The sequence below is a fragment of the Oncorhynchus keta genome, chromosome 31 (genome assembly GCF_023373465.1).
Source record: "Oncorhynchus keta strain PuntledgeMale-10-30-2019 chromosome 31, Oket_V2, whole genome shotgun sequence".
NCBI lineage: Eukaryota > Metazoa > Chordata > Actinopteri > Salmoniformes > Salmonidae > Oncorhynchus > Oncorhynchus keta.
The window spans coordinates 13,413,709-13,434,733 of NC_068451.1; the positions used below are offsets into that span (position 1 = coordinate 13,413,709).

A 21,025-nucleotide genomic window follows, 5' to 3' on the forward strand; every position below is an offset into this window, starting at 1 on the left:
CCAAATGTGTTGCGTTGTTATCAGAAGTCTTATGTCATGATCGTGTAGGCCATGAGAGATGTTGGTGGATGAGGATTTTGAAAGAAAGTTGAAACACAGGGATGCACTTCCAGAGGGAGGATAATGCAATGAATTTGGTCCAAAAGTTGAACTTTCAATATTGTTGCCACATTATCACTATCACTGTTATTCGGGATGTGAGTCCTGTGCCTGTGACTTTCTTTCAAATCCCTCCCTTGAAATGGAAAGTCCATTGGCTATCAGCCAGTCTGCTTATAACAGATGACACCACTCGAATCCTCAAGAACACGACGCAGATTCCAATAGTACTAATCACTATCTAGCTTCTCGTTTACGTTTAAATATATGGGTCTTTGAGTGAATTAATGGCTATTCATGAACATAATAAACATAATTACTTAAGAAAAGGGGATATTGTGAAGTCTATTGAGGGAGGTGTTCTGAATGATAAATAACATGCTACTCTATCAACAGGAAATCAACTAGATACATTATACTGGTGAAGTAGTAGCTACTGTTTACTGAAAAGATGAGAGGATAGGCTGGCAAAATCGTCTTATAATTCAGAATTGTACACACAGACGTATGAATATCCGCCAGGGCATATATTTTATTAGTTAGGCTGTCTTGTACAACTCTGCAGCTAAAAGCTGAATGACAGTATACAGACAAAAGAAAGAAAAAGAAACATGAGATAAAAGTTTAAGAAAAAATGACAATATGGAGAAGAAAGTCTCTAGTCTTGTTGTATAACTGACAAGCACGATAGAATACTGAGTCCAAACAAATATGTGTGTAAATGTGTTATAAACAATGTAGCAAGAAAATGTACAGAAAGAGATTCAAACAGACCAGGAGGAAACAGCCATCATATTCAGGTGGACATCCGTCACAAATTATTGGCACTTTGACAATCATTTTTGACAGGTATGTACTAAAAGGCAGTAGAATGTTGTTTTTTTTGGTCCAAAACAGGTTACTGCATTGCTTTGCATTCCAGGTCAATTGAACTCCTGCTGGTGACTGGACAGCTGCCACTGGCCTACATAATGGTAACTTGGATTAACTGGAACAGGGGGAGAAAATTTTGACATGAGTATCATCTTCCACAAAAAAAGCTTCTCAGTGGTGATTACTTATTCATATTCTGTTCTTCTTTAGGTAGAGATATACATAGTCACTGTGGCTAAAGACAAAGCTTCAAAGCTTGATAACTCTGCCAGAGCAAACTCACCTGACTGAAGGAGAAACTGGCTACCTCACAGTCTGTTGCAGCATCACAGGGTGAAATGAGTCGGGATTTAAAGCGAGCTGGAGCAGGAGAACAAAAAAGATATACAAATCTCACTGTGTTCTATTTGTTTATATATCATTGCAACACTGATCACAATAATAATACATTGTATTCATAAAGCACTTGTTCTCAAGGCACTATGCAACATTGTAGATTGTAAAACATTGTAACATATACAGTGGGGAGAACAAGTATTTGATACACTGCCGATTTTGCAGGTTTTCCTACTTACAAAGCATGTAGAGGTCTGTAATTTTTATCATAGGTACACTTCAACTGTGAGAGACAAAACAAAAATCCAGAAAATCATATTATATGATTTTTAAGTAATGAATTTGCATTTTATTGTATGACATAAGTATTTGATACATCAGAAAAGCAGAACTTAATATTTGGTACAGAAACCTTTGTTTGCAATTACAGAGATCATACGTTTCCTGTAGTTCATGACCAGGTTTGCACACACTGCAGCAGGGATTTTGGCCCACTCCTCCATACAGACCTTCTCCAGATCCTTCAGGTTTCGGGGCTGTCGCTGGGCAATACGGACTTTCAGCTCCCTCCAAAGATTTTCTATTGGGTTCAGGTCTGGAGACTGGCGAGGCCACTCCAGGACCTTGAGATGCTTCTTACGGAGCCACTCCTTAGTTGCCCTGGCTGTGTGTTTCGGGTCGTTTTCATGCTGGAAGACCCAGCCACGACCCATCTTCAATGCTCTTACTGAGGGAAGGAGGTTGTTGGCCAAGATCTCGCGATACATGGCTCCATCCATCCTCCCCTCAATACAGTGCAGTCGTCCTGTCCCCTTTGCAGAAAAGCATCCCCAAAGAATGATGTTTCCACCTCCATGCTTCACAGTTGGGATGGTGTTCATGGGGTTGTACTCATCCTTCTTCTTCCTCCAAACACGGTGAGTGGAGTTTAGACCAAAAAGTTATATTTTTGTCTCATCAGACCACATGACCTTCTCCCGTTCCTCCTCTGGATCATCCAGATGGTCATTGGCAAACTTCAGACGGGCCTGGACATGCGCTGGCTTGAGCAGGGGGACCTTGCGTGCGCTGCAGGATTTTAATCCATGACGGCGTAGTGTGTTACTAATGGTTTTCTTTGAGACTGTGGTCCCAGCTCTTTTCAGGTCATTGACCAGGTCCTGCCGTGTAGTTCTGGGCTGATCCCTCACCTTCCTCATGATCATTGATGCCCCACGAGGTGAGATCTTGCATGGAGCCCCAGACCGAGGGTGATTAACCTTCATCTTGAACTTCTTCCATTTTCTAATAATTGTGCCAACAGTTGTTGTGTTCTCACCAAGCTGCTTGCCTATTGTCCTGTAGCCCATCCCAGCCTTGTGCAGGTCTACAATTTAACCCTGATGACCTTACACAGCTCGCTGGTCTTGGCCATTGTGGAGAGCTTGGAGTCTGTTTGATTGAGTGTGTGGACAGGTGTCTTTTATACAGGTAAAGAGTTCAAACAGTTGCAGTTAATACAGGTAATGAGTGGAGAACAGGGGGCTTCTTAAAGAAAGAGAGCCTGAATTCTTACTGGTTGGTAGGTGATCAAATATCATGCAATAAAATGCAAATTAATTACTTAAAAATCATACAATGTGATTTTCTGGATTAATAGATTCCGTCTCTCACACCATGACGTGTACTTAAGATAAAAAATTACAGACCTCTACATGCTTTGTAAGTAGGAAAACCTGCAAATCGGCAGTGTATCAAATACTTGTTCTCCCCACTGTACATTGTAAACATTGTAAAACAACACATTTTATTGCACCTATTTGTTGTACAGTATGTGTACAGTATGTGAATATATATATATATTTAGATGTAGTAGATTGATTGGAAAGTCAGGAATTTGTTATATAGTGAGTAAAGAGTTACCCTTCAGGATCTTGAGCCTTGTGAGAATGGCCATAAAGTCATCGTATTTGATCCCTCCACCAGAGCTGTACCGGTGCCATAGTGTTTTGAACGTTTCCTCGTCCAAACTAAGATCTATATGACAGAGGATTTTTATCATTTACTTTTCAAAATCTGCAAATATACTCTACCGAGAGTTCAGTTTCACTATCAGGTCAGGATGTTCACAATCAAAACCAAATCATTGTGTGGTAAATTAAGAGAAAATCAACAAAACATACAGTGGCAAGAAATAGTATATGAACCCTTTGGAATTACCTGGATTTCTGCATAAATTGGTCATCAAATTTGATCTGATCTTCATCTAAGTCACAACAATAGACAAATATAGTGATCTTAAACTAATAACACACAAATTATTGGATTTGTCTTGTCTATATTGAATACATAATTTAAACATTCACGGTGTAGGTTGGAAAAAGTATGTGAACCCCTAGGCTAATGACTTCTCCAAAACCTAATTGGAGTCAGGAGTCAGCTAACCTGGAGTCCAATCAATGAGACGAGATTGGAGATGTTGGTTCGAGCTGCCTTGCAGCTATTCACAAGAAGCATTGCCTGATAGGAACCATGCCATGAACAAAAAAGATCTCGGGAAGAGCTAAGATTAAGAATTGTTGATTTGCATAAAGCTGGAAAGGGTTACAAAAGTATCTCTAAAAGCCTTGATGTTCATCAGTCCACGGTAAGACAAATTGTCTATAAATTGAGAAATTTCAGCACTGTTGCTACTCCCCCTAGGAGTGGCCGTCCTGCAAAGATGACTGCAAAGAGAACAGCGCAGAATGCTCAATGAGGTTAAGAAGAATCCTAGAGTGTCAGCTAAAGATGTACAGAAATCTCTGGAAAATGCTAGCATTTCTGTTGTCGAGTCTATGATATGTAAAACACTCAACAAGAATGGTGTTCATGGGAGGACACCAGGGAAGAAGCCACTGCTGTCCAAAAAAACATTGCTGCACGTCTGAAGTTTGCAAAAGTGCACAGGGATGTCCCACAGCGCTACTGGCAAAATATTCTGTGGACAGATGTAACTATAATTGAGTTGTTTGGAAGGAACACACAACACTGGAGAGAAAAAGGAACAGCACACCAACATCAAAACCTCATCCCAACTGTAAAGTATGGTGGAGGGAGCATCATGGTTTGGGGCTGCTTCGCGGCCTGGACAGCTTGCTATCATCAACGGAAAAATGAATTCCCAAGTTTATCAAGACATTTTGCAGGAGAATGTTAAGCTATCTGTCTGCCAATTGAAGCTCAACAGAAGTTGGGTGATGCAACAGGTCAACAACCCAAAACACCGAAGTAAATCAACAGAATGGCTTCAACAGAAGAAAATAGGCCTTCTGGAATGGCCCAGTCAGAGTCCTGACCTCAACCCAATTGAGATGCTGTGGCATGACCTCAAGAGAGCAGTTTACACCAGACATCCCAAGAATATTGATGAACTGAAACAGTTTTGTAAAGAGGAATGATTCAAAAATCTTCCTGACCGTTGTGCAGGTCTTATCTGCAACTACAGAAAACGTTTGGTTGAGGTTATTGCTGCCAAACGAGGGTCAACCAGTTATTAAATCCAAGGGTTCACATACTTTTTCCACCCTGCACTGTGAATGTTTATATGGTGTGTTCAATAAATACATGAAAACGTATAATTGTTTGTGTGTTATTAGTTTAAGCAGACTGTGTTTGTCTATTGTTGTGACCTAGACGAAGATCAGATACAATTGTATGACCAATTTATGCAGAAATCCAGGTATTTCCAAAGGGTTCACATACTTTTTCTTGCCACTGTAAATACATCCTTTGATCGTAACTGTGATACATGACTAACCACGGACATCAAGGGCATTCTTCATCTGGTATTCTGTGACGAACCCTGGGTTCTGCCACTCATAGGACTCTGAGTACTCTCTCTTGGTAACAGACACATAGTGCTTTAGGTTGTGGAATTCTTTCACATCCAGTTTGCCTGATTTGTCTTTCTGAAAGGAGCTGGTTAAGGAGAAAGGATTGATGGCTGATACAGTATTGAAACCATTGTCAACCAGGGAGCCTACTGGGGTCTCAGTTGATCTACAATATAGCTCAGAAAGAAGTAAATAAATACAAGAATTGGCAGGAAACACAAAAAAAATGGTTTCCGGGGAAATAATATTAATTAATAAACTCATATAAAAGTGAGCTAGAAACAGGTGAAGGATACATCTTCTAGAACCAACAATATGTGGGCAGTTTGAAGGCTTAGTGCTACAATTGAAGTAGACAAGAACATATATGTATAAATTAAATACACACATACGTCAAATATAATGCTTTAAATTCAAGAAACCACAACTAACATTGGTCCCGAACAGAGTGACCGAGTTCTTTCAGCTTGACCAGGAGTTCCTCGGCCGTGAGTTGCTGTGGAGACCAAAACACACAAGCATTTGATAGGATGATGGTAATATTCTCCAATTTTCACTTGCCACCTATCCACCTACTCCCACTTCACTTCATACATTCCTCATTAAACACATTCTAGGTATCATTCACTTGCTACATATAAATATTCACTCTTCAGTTGTCGGAGAAAAATATTTTAAACACACCTCGGGATTACTGTCCCCCTGTGAAAAGAAGTAGACAATATTTTAGAGTAAATTGTTTTGTACACATCTCAAACAAAGGTGACGATATCGCGAGCATGCACCCTGTTGGGTATGTAGCAAAATAATGAAAGCCAAATCATTGTTGCAGCCACTACTGGCCCATGTACTTATTGCAAGGTATTACTGAATTAAACAACTTGGAGAAACTACTGATTTATTAAAAGTGGTTAAAAAATGACTAGAGTATCGGTACCTACTTTCACGCATGACTCCTCTGGAAAGGATTCACAGCTCAGATCATCAGGCCAGGACATCCCAAACGTATTCAACACACTGTCACACCCCAGTTTGGCTCTCTCACAAAGGGATCTGCAAGGGCGCTGCACCTCCCCTTCCACACACTGGGGAGCGTAGACAGAACACAGAAAGAAGCGAATATCCACAGAACAAGTCAATTTCAAAACATACTCCATTTGAGCCATCTTAACGGCCGCCTCCGCCTGTTTTTTGTGTCCCAGCAGATTTGGCATGGCCGTCAGGTTGTAGGAGATGCCCTGGCACAGTGGCATGGTGATTGGCTGGCAGGGGCCCTCAGGGGACGGAGCACTGGTCACCCCACACTGAAGAGGAAACAACAAAATATCTCATATTCACCAATCAGCAATAATTATTATTGAAGGATGTTTACCTTTACTTCACCAGGAAAAACTGATTGAGGTTTCCTTTCCCTCCTTTCCTCACCAAGCATTTTGATATTGACAATTTATGTTTAAAGGGGCACTTTACCCTTTTTAAACATCTCATTTATCATCTGGTGTGCATCATGTGACTTTGACCAACTATGAGCAGGCAAAGGAAACTGAAACTAATTTTCCTAACCTTTGCCTGCCCTGATCATAGTTGTTTAAATAACGATGCAGTGTAGTGGTGTGCTGGTTGGAGCCTGGTATTGAATCTGTAAGTTGATACACTATGTATACAAAAGTATGTGGACACCCCTTCAAATGAGTGGATTTAGCTATTTCAGATACACCAATTGCTGACAATAAAATTGAGCACACAGCCATGCCATCTCCATAGACAAACATTGGCAGTAGAATGGCCTTACTGAAGAGCTCAGTGACCTTCATAGGCTGTCCTTTGACAGCTCTTTGGTCTTGGCCATAGTGGAGTTTGGAGTGTGACAGTTTGAGGTTGTGGACAGGTGTCTTTTATACTGATAACAAGTTCAAACAGGCACCATTAATACAGGTAACGAGTGGAGGACAGAGGAGCCTCTTAAAGAAGTTGTTACAGGTCTGTGAGAGCCAGAAATCTTGTTTGTTTGTAGGTGACCAAATACTTATTTTCCACCATAATTTGCAAATATATTCATTAAAGATCCTACAATGTGATTTTCAGGATTTTTTTTTCTCATTTTGTCTGTCATAGTTGAAGTGTACCTATGATGAAAATTACAGGCATCTCTCATCTTTTTAAGTGGGAGAACTTGCACAATTGGTGACTGACTAAATATTTTTTTGCCCCACTGTATATATATATATTTTTTTTTTTAATCTAGACAATTCTGTGCTTCCAGCTTTATGGCAACAACATGACAATGTCCCTGTGCAAAAGGCGAAGTCCATACATAAATGGTTTGTCGAGATTAGTGTGGAAGAACTTGACTGGCCTGCACAGAGCCCTGACCTAAACTCCATTGAACACCTTTGGGATGAATTGGAACGTCGACTGCGAGCAAGGCCTAATCGCCCAACGTCAGTGCCCGACCTCACTAATGCTCTTGTGGCTGAATGGAAGCAAGTCCCTGTAACAATGTTCCAACATCTACTTACATGTTCACAAGATTCCGTTGCGAAGGTGTCACACTCCAACTGACTGGGCCACTGAAAACCAAACTTGTTCATTAGCACCTCACAGTCCTTTCTGGCTAGCTCACACAGAGCTCTGTAGGGTGGGCGGGCTTTCCCTGAAACACACTCTGGAGTGTAGACGGAGCACAAGAAAGTCCGAAAGTGAGGAGAACACTGCACCTTTACCAGAGGGTAAAACTGATACAATTCTAAACCAGCGACCTCCTGTGTGGAGTGGTTTAATAGGTTGGGCATTACAGTGTCCTTGTAGGGCAGGTCCTTGCAGAAAGGGAGGATGATTGGCTCACAGGTTCCTGCAGGGTTTGGTGCAGGGATACTCTCTTGGCCCTAAAAGCAATGAACATCATTTTGTCATATGCTATATGCATTATGGCGAGGAATGACACAACAACTGGGAAGGTTTTCAGTTATAGAACCAGAATTATATTTTAAAAATCCACTTCCTGCTACTCTATGCAGGACAGCCTACAGGCATACAGCAGTCCTGAATCAGATATGTCCCTACAATGACAAGATGAACACCTCCTAAGGCTACTTACGTTGGCACAGGATTGTTTGGGGTAAGCCTCACATCTGATCTTCTCTGGCCAGTTTAGACCCCTCTCTCTTAGAACAGGCTCACATTCATTCCTCACCCTCTCACAGAGCCAACTGCAGGGTGGAATCTTGTCATCCAACACACACTCAGGTGAAACAACGCCACATAGGAAAACTGTGACCTCTGGAGAGCAGCCAGTCTTCACGATCTGACGAAGCAGCCTCAGGTCGTAGTCCCTGGTTTGGTGGGTTGGATTGATGGTCGTGTTGTAACCAACATCTTGACAAAAGTCCACGGTCACTGGATGGCAGGACTGCTTGCTGTGTGCAGTCTGCACAAAGAGCAACAATCTGAAGACCAACAGGACCCAAGTCTCCATGATCCTGTGCTGTAATAACAACTACAGTAGTAGCTAACCTCAAAGTTTCCTAAATGCTGATCAAAGGAATCCAAAATGGTTTGGAGAGCTGACCTAAGTTGTATTTCTGGAGTGCACTGCTTTGCTGTCGAATATTCAAGTGGGTGTATTTTCACTGTTTTGAGTCCAGACCTTTATTTATGTGAAACTCCACATCAGGAAGTGATTATGATTGTGTCTCCTAGGACATTGAGTGCCTGCTTTTGGGGGGTTTTGCAATATCTGGAGAAGAACTTGAATCAAGGAATCGAGACCACAGAAACACACAAACAGTAACAAATGGATCACTTGCAATGTACTATTAACATAAGGCCAGCAATCATTGTGTGCATTACACTGTGAGAACTGTGTTTGTGTTATGGATTCCTGTGAAAGTGGAGTTAATCACTTCATGCAGATCACTCTACCCATCCCCCAATCTGCGCCTCAAATCTCAGTGACCAGGCCACTGATAGGTTGCTAAAGGGCTTGACAACTGCCAGTCCTCATTATTTTGCAATCTGCTTTAAAAACTATATCTCTCTTTTCCTGTTCTCTTTCATGAGTTACAGACATTTGTTTTGAATCATCTCTTGTTTTGTTGCTTTTTTTTCATTGTTTAAAAAATATAATCTCTTTATTCCATATTTCATATTGTTGATTACATGTTGCTAGTTGTTTCGGACCAAAACGAGGTGATTAACAAACATACAATACATTACATCACATGTACAGTTCATAGTACAAAACGATGATGATTAATGATTAAAAGGAATTGAAAAGTCAAGAATCCTCCATCCAGCCTATTTCATTTTCCAATTCATATAAATTATATTTTTTCAAATGTAGCTGTATTCAGATTAAGATATAAACTGAACAACAGTATAAATGCAACATGTAAAGTGTTCATACCATGTTTCATGAGCTGAAATAAAATATCCCTGAAATGTTCCATAACACAAAAAGCTTTTCTCTCAAATGTTGTGCACAAATGTGTTTAAATCCCTGTTAGTGATCATTTCTCCTTTGCCGAGATAATCCATCCACCTGGCAAGTGTAGCATATCAAGAAGCTGATTAAACGACATGATCATTGCACAGGTGCACCTTGTGCTTGGGACAATAAAAGGCCACTGCAGTTTTGTCACACAAAACAATACCTCAGATGTCTCAAGTTGAGGGAGCGTGCAATTGACATGCTGACTGCAGGAATGTCCACCAAAGCGGTTGCCAGAGAATTGGATGCTCATTTCTCTACCATAAGCCGCCTCCAATGTCTTCTTAGAGAATTTGGCAGTACATCCAACGTGGCTCACAACCGCAGACCACGTGTATGCGTTTTGTGGGTGAGCGTTTTGCTGATGTCAACTTTGTGAACAGAGTGCAGTGGGGTTATGGTATGGGCAGGTATAAGCAATGGACAACGAACACAATTGCATTTTATCAATGGCAATTTGAATGCACAGAGAAACCGTGATGAGATTCTAAGGTCCATTGTCGTGCCATTCATCCACCACCATCACCTCCTGTTTCAGCATAATGCACTACCCCCATGTCGCAAGGATTTGTACACAAGCTAAATGCCTTCTTCGCCAGCTTTGAGGATAACACAGTGCCACCGACGTGGTCCGCTCCCAAGAACTGTGGGCTCTCGTTCTCCGTGGCCGATTTGAGTAAGACATTTAAGCGTGTTGACCCTCGCAAGGCTACTGGCTCAGACTGTAACCTTTGCCACTTCTCAGAGCATGCGCAGACCAGATGGCTGGAGTCGTTAGGACATATTCAATCTCTCCCTATCCCAGTCTGCTGTCTCCACTTGCGTCAAGATGTTCACCATAGTTCCTGTACTCAAGAAAGCGAATGTAACTGAACTAAATGACTATCGCTCCGTAGCACTCACTTCTGTCATTATGAAGTGCTTTGAGAGGCTAGTTAAGGATCATATCACCTCCATCTTACCTGACAACCTAGACCCACTGTAATTTGCATATTGCCCCAATAGATCCACAGATGATGCTTTTGCCATTGCCCTACACACTGCCCTATCCCATCTGGATGAGGAATACCTATGCACGAATGCTGTTCATTGACTATAGCTCAACCTTCAACACCATAGTACCCTCCAAGCTCATCATTAAGCTCGGGGCCCAGGGTCTGAACCCCGCCCTGTGCAACTGGGTCCTGGAATTCCTGATGGGCCGCCCCCCAGGTGGTGAAGGTAAGAAACAACACCTCCACTACGCTGATCCTCAACACAGGGGCCCCACACGGGTGGGTGCTCAGCCCCCTCCTGTACTCCCTGTTCAACCATAACTCCGTGGCAACGCACGCCTCTAACTCAATCATCAAGTTTGCAGACGACACAACAGTATTAGGCCTGATTACAACAATGACGAGACAGCCTACAGGGAGGAGGTGATGGTCCTAGCGGAGTGGTGCCAGGAAAATAACTCTCCCTCAACAAAACGAAGGAGCTGATCGTGGACTTCAGGAGACAACAGAGAGAGCATTCCCCTATTCACATCGACGGGACGGCAGTGGAGAAGACAGTGTGGGGAAGAAGGCGCAACAGCGCCTCTTCGACCTCAGGAGGCTGAAGAAATTTGGCTTGGCCCCTAAGACCCTCACAAACCTTTATAGATGTACAATTGAGAGCATCCTGTCGGATTGTATCACCGCCTTGTACGACAACTCCACTGCTGCAACAACAGGGCTCTCCAGAGGATGGTACGGTCTGCCCAGTAGCGATTTTAGCATATAAATCTTGGTGGGGAAAAAAATATATAAATAAATGTATCCATGCCAGCAAAGGCACTACACAACACAACACTAAACAATACATTCATTGTACTATAACGGTGACAAACGGTGCCCACAAACAGTTAGGACCTACATAAAGCTGTCCCAAAAGCAGTCCCAACACCTTACCACTGCTACACCTGGCTATCAGCGGAGCCTTGTCTGGTAGCGAATCAGTTAATTCAGCCTCATTTACTGGCTTTTAAAAAAACATAGCTGATATGGCTGACCTGTTAAAAATTGTGGTTTCTACTGACAATTGAGAAGTATAGACTATGACATAAGGGAAGGACAATCCGTAATTTCAATTGAGACATTAATGAGCGAGCTAGGATGGATGTTGTCAATATAACTATTTATTCAGCACTTTTGAAATGTACAGCGATAGAATTCAGAACATGGGCTGTTCTTACTGTATTCTCCCTGTACACCAAGTCAAAACCGTAGGATAAATAACGGTGCCATATAAGCAGACAATGAAAGCTCATACAATATTTGATGATTACATTTCTCTAAAACAGGCTATAGGCTACATGTGCACCACCAAGTCAGAACAGTAGGGAAAAGAGGGGAAAGGGGACCAAATTATTAGCGCGAGGCACATGGGCTACTAACAGCTTACTACACAACATAGACAACATTCACAACATTAGTATTACTTTCTTAGCTACAGTATGCATATCTCCCTGGCATATTACATCATTTATGCAGCAGCATACAATACATTTTTGGACTCATCTTGTTGTGCTCACTTCCTTCCAAACCACTCAATGTTGAATTTGCAATTTACATCTTGTTGTGTAATGTTTATATCCAATGGCCGATAAGCACCGATTAGTTTCATCTATAATTTCTCTTCATTATTTCTCTTCATATGACAAGGATTGAAAAGGATTTACTAGTAGATTGTCGACTTGATTCATGATGATGACTTCTAGCTAAGATTTTGAAAGTATGATTTTGACATGATCAGTCCAATCAAAGCTACTATACATATAACGAGATTTGACGTCATTTTATCTGTGGCCAATGACCTTGAGCCTTCTTGGATGGGCAATTCTAATGTATCTCTATGTCAATACCCAAAGGGCTAGAATTTTCGAGGTCTCCCCTTAGACTATGCGGTGACGTAGTTTCCTCATGAGTGACAGAACACTGAGCCAATCACGGAGCAAAGCTCCGTATTTTCTGCTGGCTTGCAGAAAGCACTGAGCTGGGCTAAAACACCTGTATTTTGGAGCTGCCTTACTCAAGAAAACAAAAAACAGACCGTGTTTGTATGCGGCTTTATTAACTCAAAGATTTATATATATTTTTTAATTGTTTGCAAACTGATGTGACACATATTAATTCCAAAATAACATTTAAAACAGGCAAGCCCCAAAAAATCTAAATGACTGGTCGCCGCTGGGTATGTCCAACGCATCACCGGGGACACTGCCTGCCCTGCAGGACACCTACAGCACGATGTAACAGGAAGACCAAAAAGATCATCAAGGATATCAACCACTCGAGCCACTACCTGTTCACCCCGTTATCATCCAGAAGGCGAGGTCAGTACAGGTGCATCAAAGCTGGGACCAAGAGACTGAAAAACAGCTTCTACAGTATCACACTGTTAAATAGCCATGACTACCGGCTACCACCCGGTTACTCAACCCTGCACCTTAAGAGGCTGCTGCCCTATGTACTACATAGACATGGAATCACTGGTCACTTTAAATTGAACACTAGTCACTTTAATGTTTACATACTGTTTAACTAATTTCATATACTGTATTCTACTGTATTTTTGTCAATGCCACTCAGACATTGCTCATCCTAATATTTATATATTTCTTAATTCCATTCTTTTACTTTTAGATTTGTGTGTATTATTGTGAATTGTTAGATACTACTGCACTGTTGGAGCTAGTAACACAAGCATTTCGCTACACCCGCAATAACGTCTGCTAAATATGTGTATGTGACCAACAAAATTTGATTTGATCAGCCTTGGAAGCTGAAAATGTATTTTTTTTTTTTATTGTCTGCATACTCACCAGACATGTTACCCATTGAACGTGTTTGGGATGTTCTGGATCTATGTGTACAACAGTGTGTTCCAGTTTCCGACGATGTCCAGGAACTTCGCACAGCCATCCAAGAAGAGCGGGACAACATTCCACAGGACACAATCAACAGACTGATCAACTGTATGTGAAGGAGATACTGACAGGTTCTGGTCCCTGCCCTACCTATTTTTGAAGGTATCTGTGACCAACAGGTGCATATCTGTATTCCCAGTCATGTGAAATCCATAGATTAGGGTCTCATGATTTCCTTACATGAACTAGAACTCAGTAAAACCTTTTAAATTGTTGCATGTTGCGTTTATATTTTTGTTCCGTGTAATTTAAATATTTCTGTGTAGGCCTATCTAAATACTTACATTTGATTTTTAAATCCTGTTATTCTGGACTTCATAATGTCTGAAAAGTCAATGTCAGTTTCATAAAATTCAGTTCACATATTTCAAACTTCAATTAATTGATCATATCTTTGTTTTCTAGACATTTCACATTAAGGGCCATCGTTGGGAGGTAGTGATGGAGGAGAAGAGGGGCACGGTATTCACTGGGTCGGTGTATTCGCTGCACTTTCATTGGTGTCATCTTCATCTCTCTCATGTTCCCTTTTGGCCTCACGCTCACTGCTGTCACTTTCTTCTTCACCGTCGCTCGGGGTGGAGTTGGAAGACTGGTGGGTGACGTCTACTTCAGCGCTCGTGTGGACGACCTTACTAGTTCCATTTCTTTCTTCTTATGCAGTCTCAACTCTCTCCCGGGCTCACTCTCTGTTACAGCTCCTGGAGAACACACAGTGCCACAGCGTGAGTTGCTGATGGTCTAGGGTGCTGGGTCTAATGCTGCGGGCTCACTTTCTATTTATCCCGTTTCGTCAAGCCTTGGATTAGAGGCTGGACCTCTTCTTACCATGCTCGCGTAGGACACTGGACATTGGAAGGTGTGACCTTTCACCTCCACATAGGCTGTACATCGCTTCTTCTGTAAAGTCTTTTGCTTTGCGGCCCAGTCCAGCGCATAATGTTTTATGACAATCTCTGACCTGATGGTCCAGACTCTGACAGATGTAGCAGCGATGGGTCTGACCTTGATAACTGACTCCCAATGTAGGGACCCATTGCGGTTGAGTGAAGGATCTGTACTGGAAATCTGTTGATTTTCCACAATTGTACTTTGTACCTTCTGACTCCATACCAGATCCCAAACTTGTCTAGTTGCTTGTAGACAGGTTGTATAATTTCGCAGGTTTAGGAAAAGCTCTACATCTTGGTCCGCAATTTCTCCTGTAAAGAACTCAACAAAAATGGTCTTTACATCTAGCTCAATAGGGGACCCAGTCTTTCCACTTTGGATGTGAGGAGTGGGCAGACTGGACCTCCAGGAAACGGCAGAGTGGAAGTTCTGCCTGCTCAAGTCATAGCCTCCTCAGTCTCTCGCCAAGTGGACAAGAGTGATGGTCAGAAGTGAGTGATGTTGACATTTTAGAAACCATAAAATCACTCGTAAGTTAAATCAATTATTTTCTGGATTCATACCTTGTTCTATTACTCTTATTTCCCCATGGAGATGCATGTGGACCTACAGTGTGAAATGCTGATAATGCTCACTCGATTTAATTGAACTGTCACCAAGACCTAATAGGAAAACAGCAGATCATCAGAGGTTTATTCCACATATATGGTTGTGTTTATTACTATCTTTCACATACAGACAAAATGACTCCCAGCTATATTTAGGGATATCTTGATTATCATGATGAATAGTAAAGACTTTCAACAGTGACATAACATACAGAACATGCAGTGGTGACACGGGTTTATAGGCACACCTAGTGGTTAAAGTTGGCAAATATTCCAGTTTCCTAAGGTAATGTTACAATTTTATAGCAACTTCCTATTTCAAAACTTCCTATTTAGTAATGTTTGTATAAAAGCAATCAAAAAAAGCAAGTGATTTGTGAGTATCAAAAATACATGTCAGAATTAATTTTGACACATGCTAAATTGTAAATATTATGGGATTTAAGAGGTAGTCCCTCAGATTTTTTTCTGCTCTGTCTCTTCATGTGCTCATCGTGCACTGGATGAACTGAGAGAGAGAGAGAGAGAGAAAGAGAGTGATTATAATACTTTACATTTAAGAAGGGGCCATTTACAGTAAGTGCTTACAACAAGGAAGAGGATCTGGAAAAAAATGTAAGAGATTTGAAAGACTTACATCATCGTATGGAAATGTGGCCATTCCCTGTCCAGCTTGGTCCCGCTTTCGGAACAAATCTGTAGCAAACATACAGAGATAAACTATTACCAAACAACCACATATACAATAGTCATACTGATAATGGACAAGTGATCAAAACAGTCCACTCACCAGTCAGGGTTCTGAGTTTCACACAACAAGCTACGTAGTCATCAAAGGTGATCTTCCCCTGAGAACTGAATCTCTTGATGATGCAGTTCATGGCTTGTGGGCTCAGCCTGTAGCCTGTAACACACAAACAAACATGTCAAATGAACATATCATCACTTATTGTGTATACACATATAAACGAATACACCCTTAGTGCTTGTACGTACCCATGGAAGTGACTGCCTGGTGCATCTCCTGGGGGTCCACGGTCCCACTCTGGTCACGGTCAATGGACATGAAGTGCTGCTTCCAGCCATTGAGCACGGTCCACAGCTCCTTGAACTCGTTGAAGCCCATAGTACATGACATGTCTCTCTGAGGGGTCGCTTCAGTCAAGGAACAGGAACAGCAGTGACCTCACAACCTTACCTCAAACATGAATATAAACGGCTAAAGGTTTTCTGAATAATTTCAATATTTAGATTATGTTGTCCTGATATATCTACTTGTTTTTTCCCATTCAAGCAAAATCCATGGAACACAATCATACAATGTGAGAGGACTTTCTGCAAACTCTGAATGCACAAAAAACTGTCACTTACACATATTCCATCTCATATTATTGTCTTGGTAGCTAGTAGGGACCATAGTATTTTAAAAACCTGTGTGTCTGTACTGACTGGTTAGTCAAGGATACATCCAGCATGTTGATCATCAGTCTGCAGGTCTCCAGGTTAAAAGCTGTCAGAGATAAGATAACAGTTAATCAAACCACAGTCAGCTCTACATACAGTGTAAAGAATAGAATAAAACAAAATACTGCATTGAAAAATGGCTGGGAGTTTGCGGTTCCCGTCGGTCTTGTACATGGTGTCACTCTTACGTTTGTAGCCACCAGAGAAGTTAGCCTGTGTGAGGCATTGCTGGAGCTCTTCCGCTGATATGTGCCCATCCTTCCAATGTCAAAAGATGGAGGGAAAAAAATACTTACTGAGACCGAAACAATGCTATACATTTTTAGATGACAGTAAGCTGTTTTGACTGTGTTGAGACTATAGCAGATAGCTCAATATGTAAATCTGTAAGTCTTATTACCTGGCCTGCAACAGCAGCAAAATATCCATAGAGAGGGTCTTGCTGCTGACCAGGGTATCCTCCAAAGCCAGGGCCACCAGGGGGGTGGCCACCAGCAGGGGCACCTCCATACTGCGAGACAGACAGACAGTGATTTATAGACAAACAGACAGACAATGATTTAGAGAGAGAGAGAGAAACAGTAAACATCATACGGTTACAATGAAACAGTTAGTGACAACATAGGTCAAGTGCCATGAAAGTAACCAAAGTTGAACATCCCAATGACTCACTCTGAACCACCTAACCAATAGTCAAAAGACAACAGACAATGTCTCAAATCAGTGCAAGGTGCTGAGAATTATTTCATATAGATTATTTATTCCAATCAGCAAGAGTGCCAAACTGCACTTTGGCCAGCAACACCAGGACAGTGAGTCCCAGCTATTATGTGAACCTGACCACTCCCAGGGTTGGGTGAACTGAGTTCATTCAAAACCAGTACTTCTTTGGACCTATACGCTACTGAACTTTTTATACAACGTATAGGCCCTATAATCAATCATAGTAGAGCTAACATTTGCACTTCATGTTATCTTTTGATCAGCTCAGATTGTTACATTGTAAGAGTGTCTCTGTTGTATCCAACAAGCCTCTTCACTCCGGGAACAACAGGCCTCCCTGGAGACTAAAGCGCATAAAGCATAAAATATCTGCTACGGCTTGCCAATGGTAGAGATACGTTGGCAGGCAGGCCTACAAATTGTATTAGATACAACAAATACTCTACTGTATTCGGAAAACACTGTGCAATATACGCTTGTTATATTATGTAGGATATTATGTCGATTTGCAGTTCTACTTCCGGACAACTAAACGGTCCTGCCGATACCCATTTATTTTCATATTTGTGTAGAAGACACTTGTCTGTAAGATCTTACCCCTCCTGGGTATCCGCCTGCGGGAGCACCATATCCAGGATAACTCATTTCTATGAATGAAAATAATAAGACTGTGATACCAACTGGCAATAAAGTATCCACTTCCCTGACTTGCCCTTCTTGACACACAAAGGGGAGTGTCGGATGTCCTGCTTTACAATAAGCAATGGGAGGGATGCATTTGAGTTCTAGGCTGTTGTCTTTGGGAACCTTTATTTGGAGTAAAAGAGTGGATGTAGTTGAACAGAAGTCAAAGTATAAACTTTTACCAGAGTATGTTTTGCTAAAATGAAATGAACACTCGAGGAAGTAAATGGTATATTCCAGGCACATTCCAGTATTTTATGTTTCATTCACGCCCATCACCTCAACGCACTAGTCCCTGATTGGCCTTGCATTAACATGTGACCAGCTGCCTGCCAATCATGTAACAATAATACTTGTCAACGAAGATAAATGCAACGCTGACTAATAAAGTAATACTATAGATAGTAGTTGTGCTTATAGTAATAGATTTGCATATAGATTTTTCAAAAAAAAATAAACAAGTGAATGTGATGCCAAATTGTGAGTTGTCTCAATTGTTACTGTGTCTTACTATTGTGCTAAACATTATTTTCACCAGGCCAGCCATTGCATTGGGTATTGTATTTTTTGTATATATTATGTGTGAGTGTGCATGTTCCTAATGCTACTGCACAGCATTAACTGTCCCACAGGCTAATAATGTTGTATTGTATTTGTGTTGTATTGTAATACAGTAAGACCACCAAGAGCCATCATTACATCATTACACAAGATCAGAAACACTCTCGTCTCAGAACCATTAGGGTGCGCTTCCTTTCTGGACAGGAAACGCTGAATCGTGCCTCCACTGAAAAGCTATTCTGCGGCTGACAGGATCAGAGGGCACTGCTGCGGAGCCCTTGCAGCGCCAGTCCATGGACAAATCTGGCTCATCTCTAGCCTATAGACCTGCCTTTATCGACTAGGGAATCAAACACGCAAAGTGATTCTTCTTTGCCTTGGTATACAGTAGAAGCCCTGACTGAGATGTATGGACAGAACCCTAACTGGTTGTGGTCGAACGGGGCGCCTCTACGCCACCAAGGGCACCTGGGCAGACTTGGCTCAGCAACCCCGAGGCAATGGGAGGATGAGGAAGAAGGAAAAGAGGAAGAACATGCAATTTGGACCAGGGAGCATCCAGCAATCTGTTGCTATACTACAAGTAAGAGTGAGGTGTATGAGGTAACTGTGAGAGAATATTGCAGGCTCATTGCAAAATAGTACAGGGGACTCTTTCATTGCTTGTCTGTTTCAACCCTGTTTTTCCTGTTTTAGGTTTGTTTTCAAGTGGCATGCCTTGTTGTCTTGGGGTAAACAGGGTTTATGCTGGTTTGTATCAATTAACATTATGTTTTCCCAATGGTGCTATTCTGGTTTTGCTTACCTACCACTCCCTCAGTGCTTGCCAGTGTGGGCAGATGACTTGTGACTAAGAGCCTTGCCCAAACTCAGCAGGCCCATTTGCAGGCCAAAGAGACAGCAGGACCAAACACGTGATACGACAGACTGCAACAGAACAGCATTCAACCTTCCATCATCCCTTCACCACACCTCACTGTTATCACTCCTCCATCTCATCCCTTCCCCTCCTCTCTCATCCTTCTATCTCCTCTCCTTGCATCTCTTTATCCACGTTTCAGTCTTCATCTCCCCTATTCCCATTTTTTTTGTATGCTCATTAAAGTGCCATCCAACATATAGACATAATGCCATTTGCTTGGTTTCTCCATTCACATGAATCCCTTTAGACATCAGTGGTATGAACAGAATAGCTTTTTGTCAAATGTTCTTAGGTTCTCTCCTCTGTCCCCTGTGTCTTCAGATGGCCATGGCCTCACCCAAGAGTGTGTTCAGAACCACTGGGGCTGGGCTGGTACCGAGAGTCCCTTTGGCCCTGTCCACACAGACCTAGTTAGCATCCAAAGCCAGAGTGACACAGGGCTAGATGCCCCTGAAATGTGGATGGATGTCCCCCCACACCAGCCTTCCTTGGGTGGGGCTGATGGAGAAGAATCATCCCAGCATTGTTTAAACAGTCAATGGGGGAGCCACAGGACAGAGGGCCATGGCTGTGCTTGTGTGCATGGACCAAGTGAACCAGGAAGATGTTGCCACAGTTGTGCTGGTTCCCCTCTCTTCAATTTCAGAAGTAAGTGTATGTGTCTGTTTATGTGAAAGAGGGTAATTCTCTATGGTGATCCAGTATGGTTGCTATGTAGTATTTTTCTCTAATCAAATACTTCTGTTTCCCAGTGAGGAAGACAATAATGGTAGGAGTCGAGGTGGAAATAGTGGAGGAAGTAGCCTATGAGGACACAGAGACACTTGAAGTAATGTAAGTAGTTAAATGATTCAAGGTCATGGTTAATTTACATATTGCTGAAGCACATAAACAAAGTAGGGCTATGCAGTAGATAATGTTTGTATGTCTTTGTTTTTAGATCAGGAGTCTATCCAAATTATTTGATGGAAACCATATTGCTGCACGATGACCAGCTTTTCCCCACCTAAACCTGCATTCCTTCAAAAGTTGTTTGCAAGGGAACTTTCTGTGTTTTTAAATGTCAGCCTTGTCGTTTGAATGTATTTTAAACGTATTTAAATGTAGTTTAAAGATTAGAATTGATTTTAAATACCATTTAAAGACCTTTTATATGTCAGTGTTATGTAAGTGATGTTACTTTAATTAAAAAAAACATTTACCCAATAAAATAAGAAAACCTTTGCTTGTTGTCTTGATTTCAACTTCTAATGAAGATACAGTGTATGTAACTTCCGAGACCTTCTGACAGTCTACACCTGCTTTGTCCGTCCAGTGCTCCAGTATAGCACCCAGGTCTCACAGCCCACCAACACAACCAACTTGAGAAGATCCAACGACATGCAACCAAAATCATCACGGGCACCACCTACACCTTCTGCATGCAATGACCTGAGCTTGCAGTCCTTGGAGTCCCACCGCACCCACCACTGCAGATCCTTTGTCCAGAAGCTCGCAAAATCCCAGCAACAAATAACGTTAGCTGCCTCAGACGATAGGAAATGTCAGTGTCAGATCTACCCATCAAGTCCT

At 41.8% G+C, this 21,025-nt stretch overlaps 3 protein-coding genes across 4 annotated transcripts; 1 reads left to right on the forward strand and 2 right to left on the reverse strand.

Annotated features, from left to right (window-relative positions):
* Window positions 1-607: 607 nt before the first annotated feature.
* LOC118364478 (atrial natriuretic peptide-converting enzyme-like) lies at window positions 608-8,799 on the reverse strand. The gene is made up of 10 exons (XM_035746041.2): window positions 8,260-8,799; window positions 7,682-8,047; window positions 6,104-6,466; window positions 5,847-5,864; window positions 5,595-5,658; window positions 5,459-5,502; window positions 5,087-5,237; window positions 3,211-3,324; window positions 1,256-1,332; window positions 608-1,087 (listed from the first exon to the last, which is right to left on the reverse strand). Exons 1-10 carry the CDS (start codon window positions 8,635-8,637, stop codon window positions 1,064-1,066), a joined length of 1,599 nt encoding a protein of 532 aa, XP_035601934.1. The 5' UTR covers window positions 8,638-8,799; the 3' UTR covers window positions 608-1,063.
* A 6,383-nt stretch (window positions 8,800-15,182) lies between these two features.
* Window positions 15,183-18,131, reverse strand: sri (sorcin). Its single transcript, XM_035746044.2, has 8 exons — window positions 17,884-18,131; window positions 16,964-17,074; window positions 16,752-16,821; window positions 16,566-16,609; window positions 16,096-16,243; window positions 15,890-16,003; window positions 15,737-15,795; window positions 15,183-15,607 (listed from the first exon to the last, which is right to left on the reverse strand). Exons 1-8 carry the CDS (start codon window positions 17,929-17,931, stop codon window positions 15,581-15,583), a joined length of 621 nt encoding a protein of 206 aa, XP_035601937.1. The 5' UTR covers window positions 17,932-18,131; the 3' UTR covers window positions 15,183-15,580.
* A 130-nt stretch (window positions 18,132-18,261) lies between these two features.
* Window positions 18,262-20,677, forward strand: LOC118364482 (uncharacterized). Of its 2 annotated transcripts, none has more exons than XM_035746045.2 (4): window positions 18,262-19,114; window positions 19,775-20,107; window positions 20,206-20,287; window positions 20,394-20,677. In XM_035746045.2, the coding sequence occupies exons 1-4, from the start codon at window positions 18,937-18,939 to the stop codon at window positions 20,461-20,463; spliced, it is 663 nt and encodes a 220-aa protein (XP_035601938.1). In that variant the 5' UTR covers window positions 18,262-18,936; the 3' UTR covers window positions 20,464-20,677. The 2 variants fall into 2 exon arrangements, with proteins under 2 accessions (XP_035601938.1, XP_035601939.1); XM_035746046.2 differs by having other exon boundaries at window positions 19,775-20,101.
* Window positions 20,678-21,025: the final 348 nt, after the last annotated feature.

What these genes read in the sequence shown, in the direction of transcription:
- LOC118364478 (XM_035746041.2), bottom strand. Translation starts at nt 8,637, where the DNA reads ATGGAGACTTGGGTCCTGTTGGTCTTCAGATTGTTGCTCTTTGTGCAG. An exon ending in CAACGGAATCTTGTGAACAT is followed by an intron (nt 6,467 to 7,681) that starts GTAAGTAGATGT and finishes TTTCCTCTTCAG; the next exon opens with TGTGGGGTGACCAGTGCTCC. An exon ending in AAGGCTCAAGATCCTGAAGG is followed by an intron (nt 1,333 to 3,210) that starts GTAACTCTTTAC and finishes CTCCTGCTCCAG; the next exon opens with CTCGCTTTAAATCCCGACTC.
- sri (XM_035746044.2), bottom strand. Translation starts at nt 17,931, where the DNA reads ATGAGTTATCCTGGATATGGTGCTCCCGCAGGCGGATACCCAGGAGGG. An exon ending in TTGCTGCTGTTGCAGGCCAG is followed by an intron (nt 16,822 to 16,963) that starts GTAATAAGACTT and finishes TGACATTGGAAG; the next exon opens with GATGGGCACATATCAGCGGA. An exon ending in CCACATTTCCATACGATGAT is followed by an intron (nt 15,608 to 15,736) that starts GTAAGTCTTTCA and finishes TCTCTCTCTCAG; the next exon opens with TTCATCCAGTGCACGATGAG.
- LOC118364482 (XM_035746045.2), top strand. Translation starts at nt 18,937, where the DNA reads ATGTATGGACAGAACCCTAACTGGTTGTGGTCGAACGGGGCGCCTCTA. An exon ending in CTTCAATTTCAGAAGTAAGT is followed by an intron (nt 20,108 to 20,205) that starts GTATGTGTCTGT and finishes TCTGTTTCCCAG; the next exon opens with TGAGGAAGACAATAATGGTA. An exon ending in ACAGAGACACTTGAAGTAAT is followed by an intron (nt 20,288 to 20,393) that starts GTAAGTAGTTAA and finishes CTTTGTTTTTAG; the next exon opens with ATCAGGAGTCTATCCAAATT.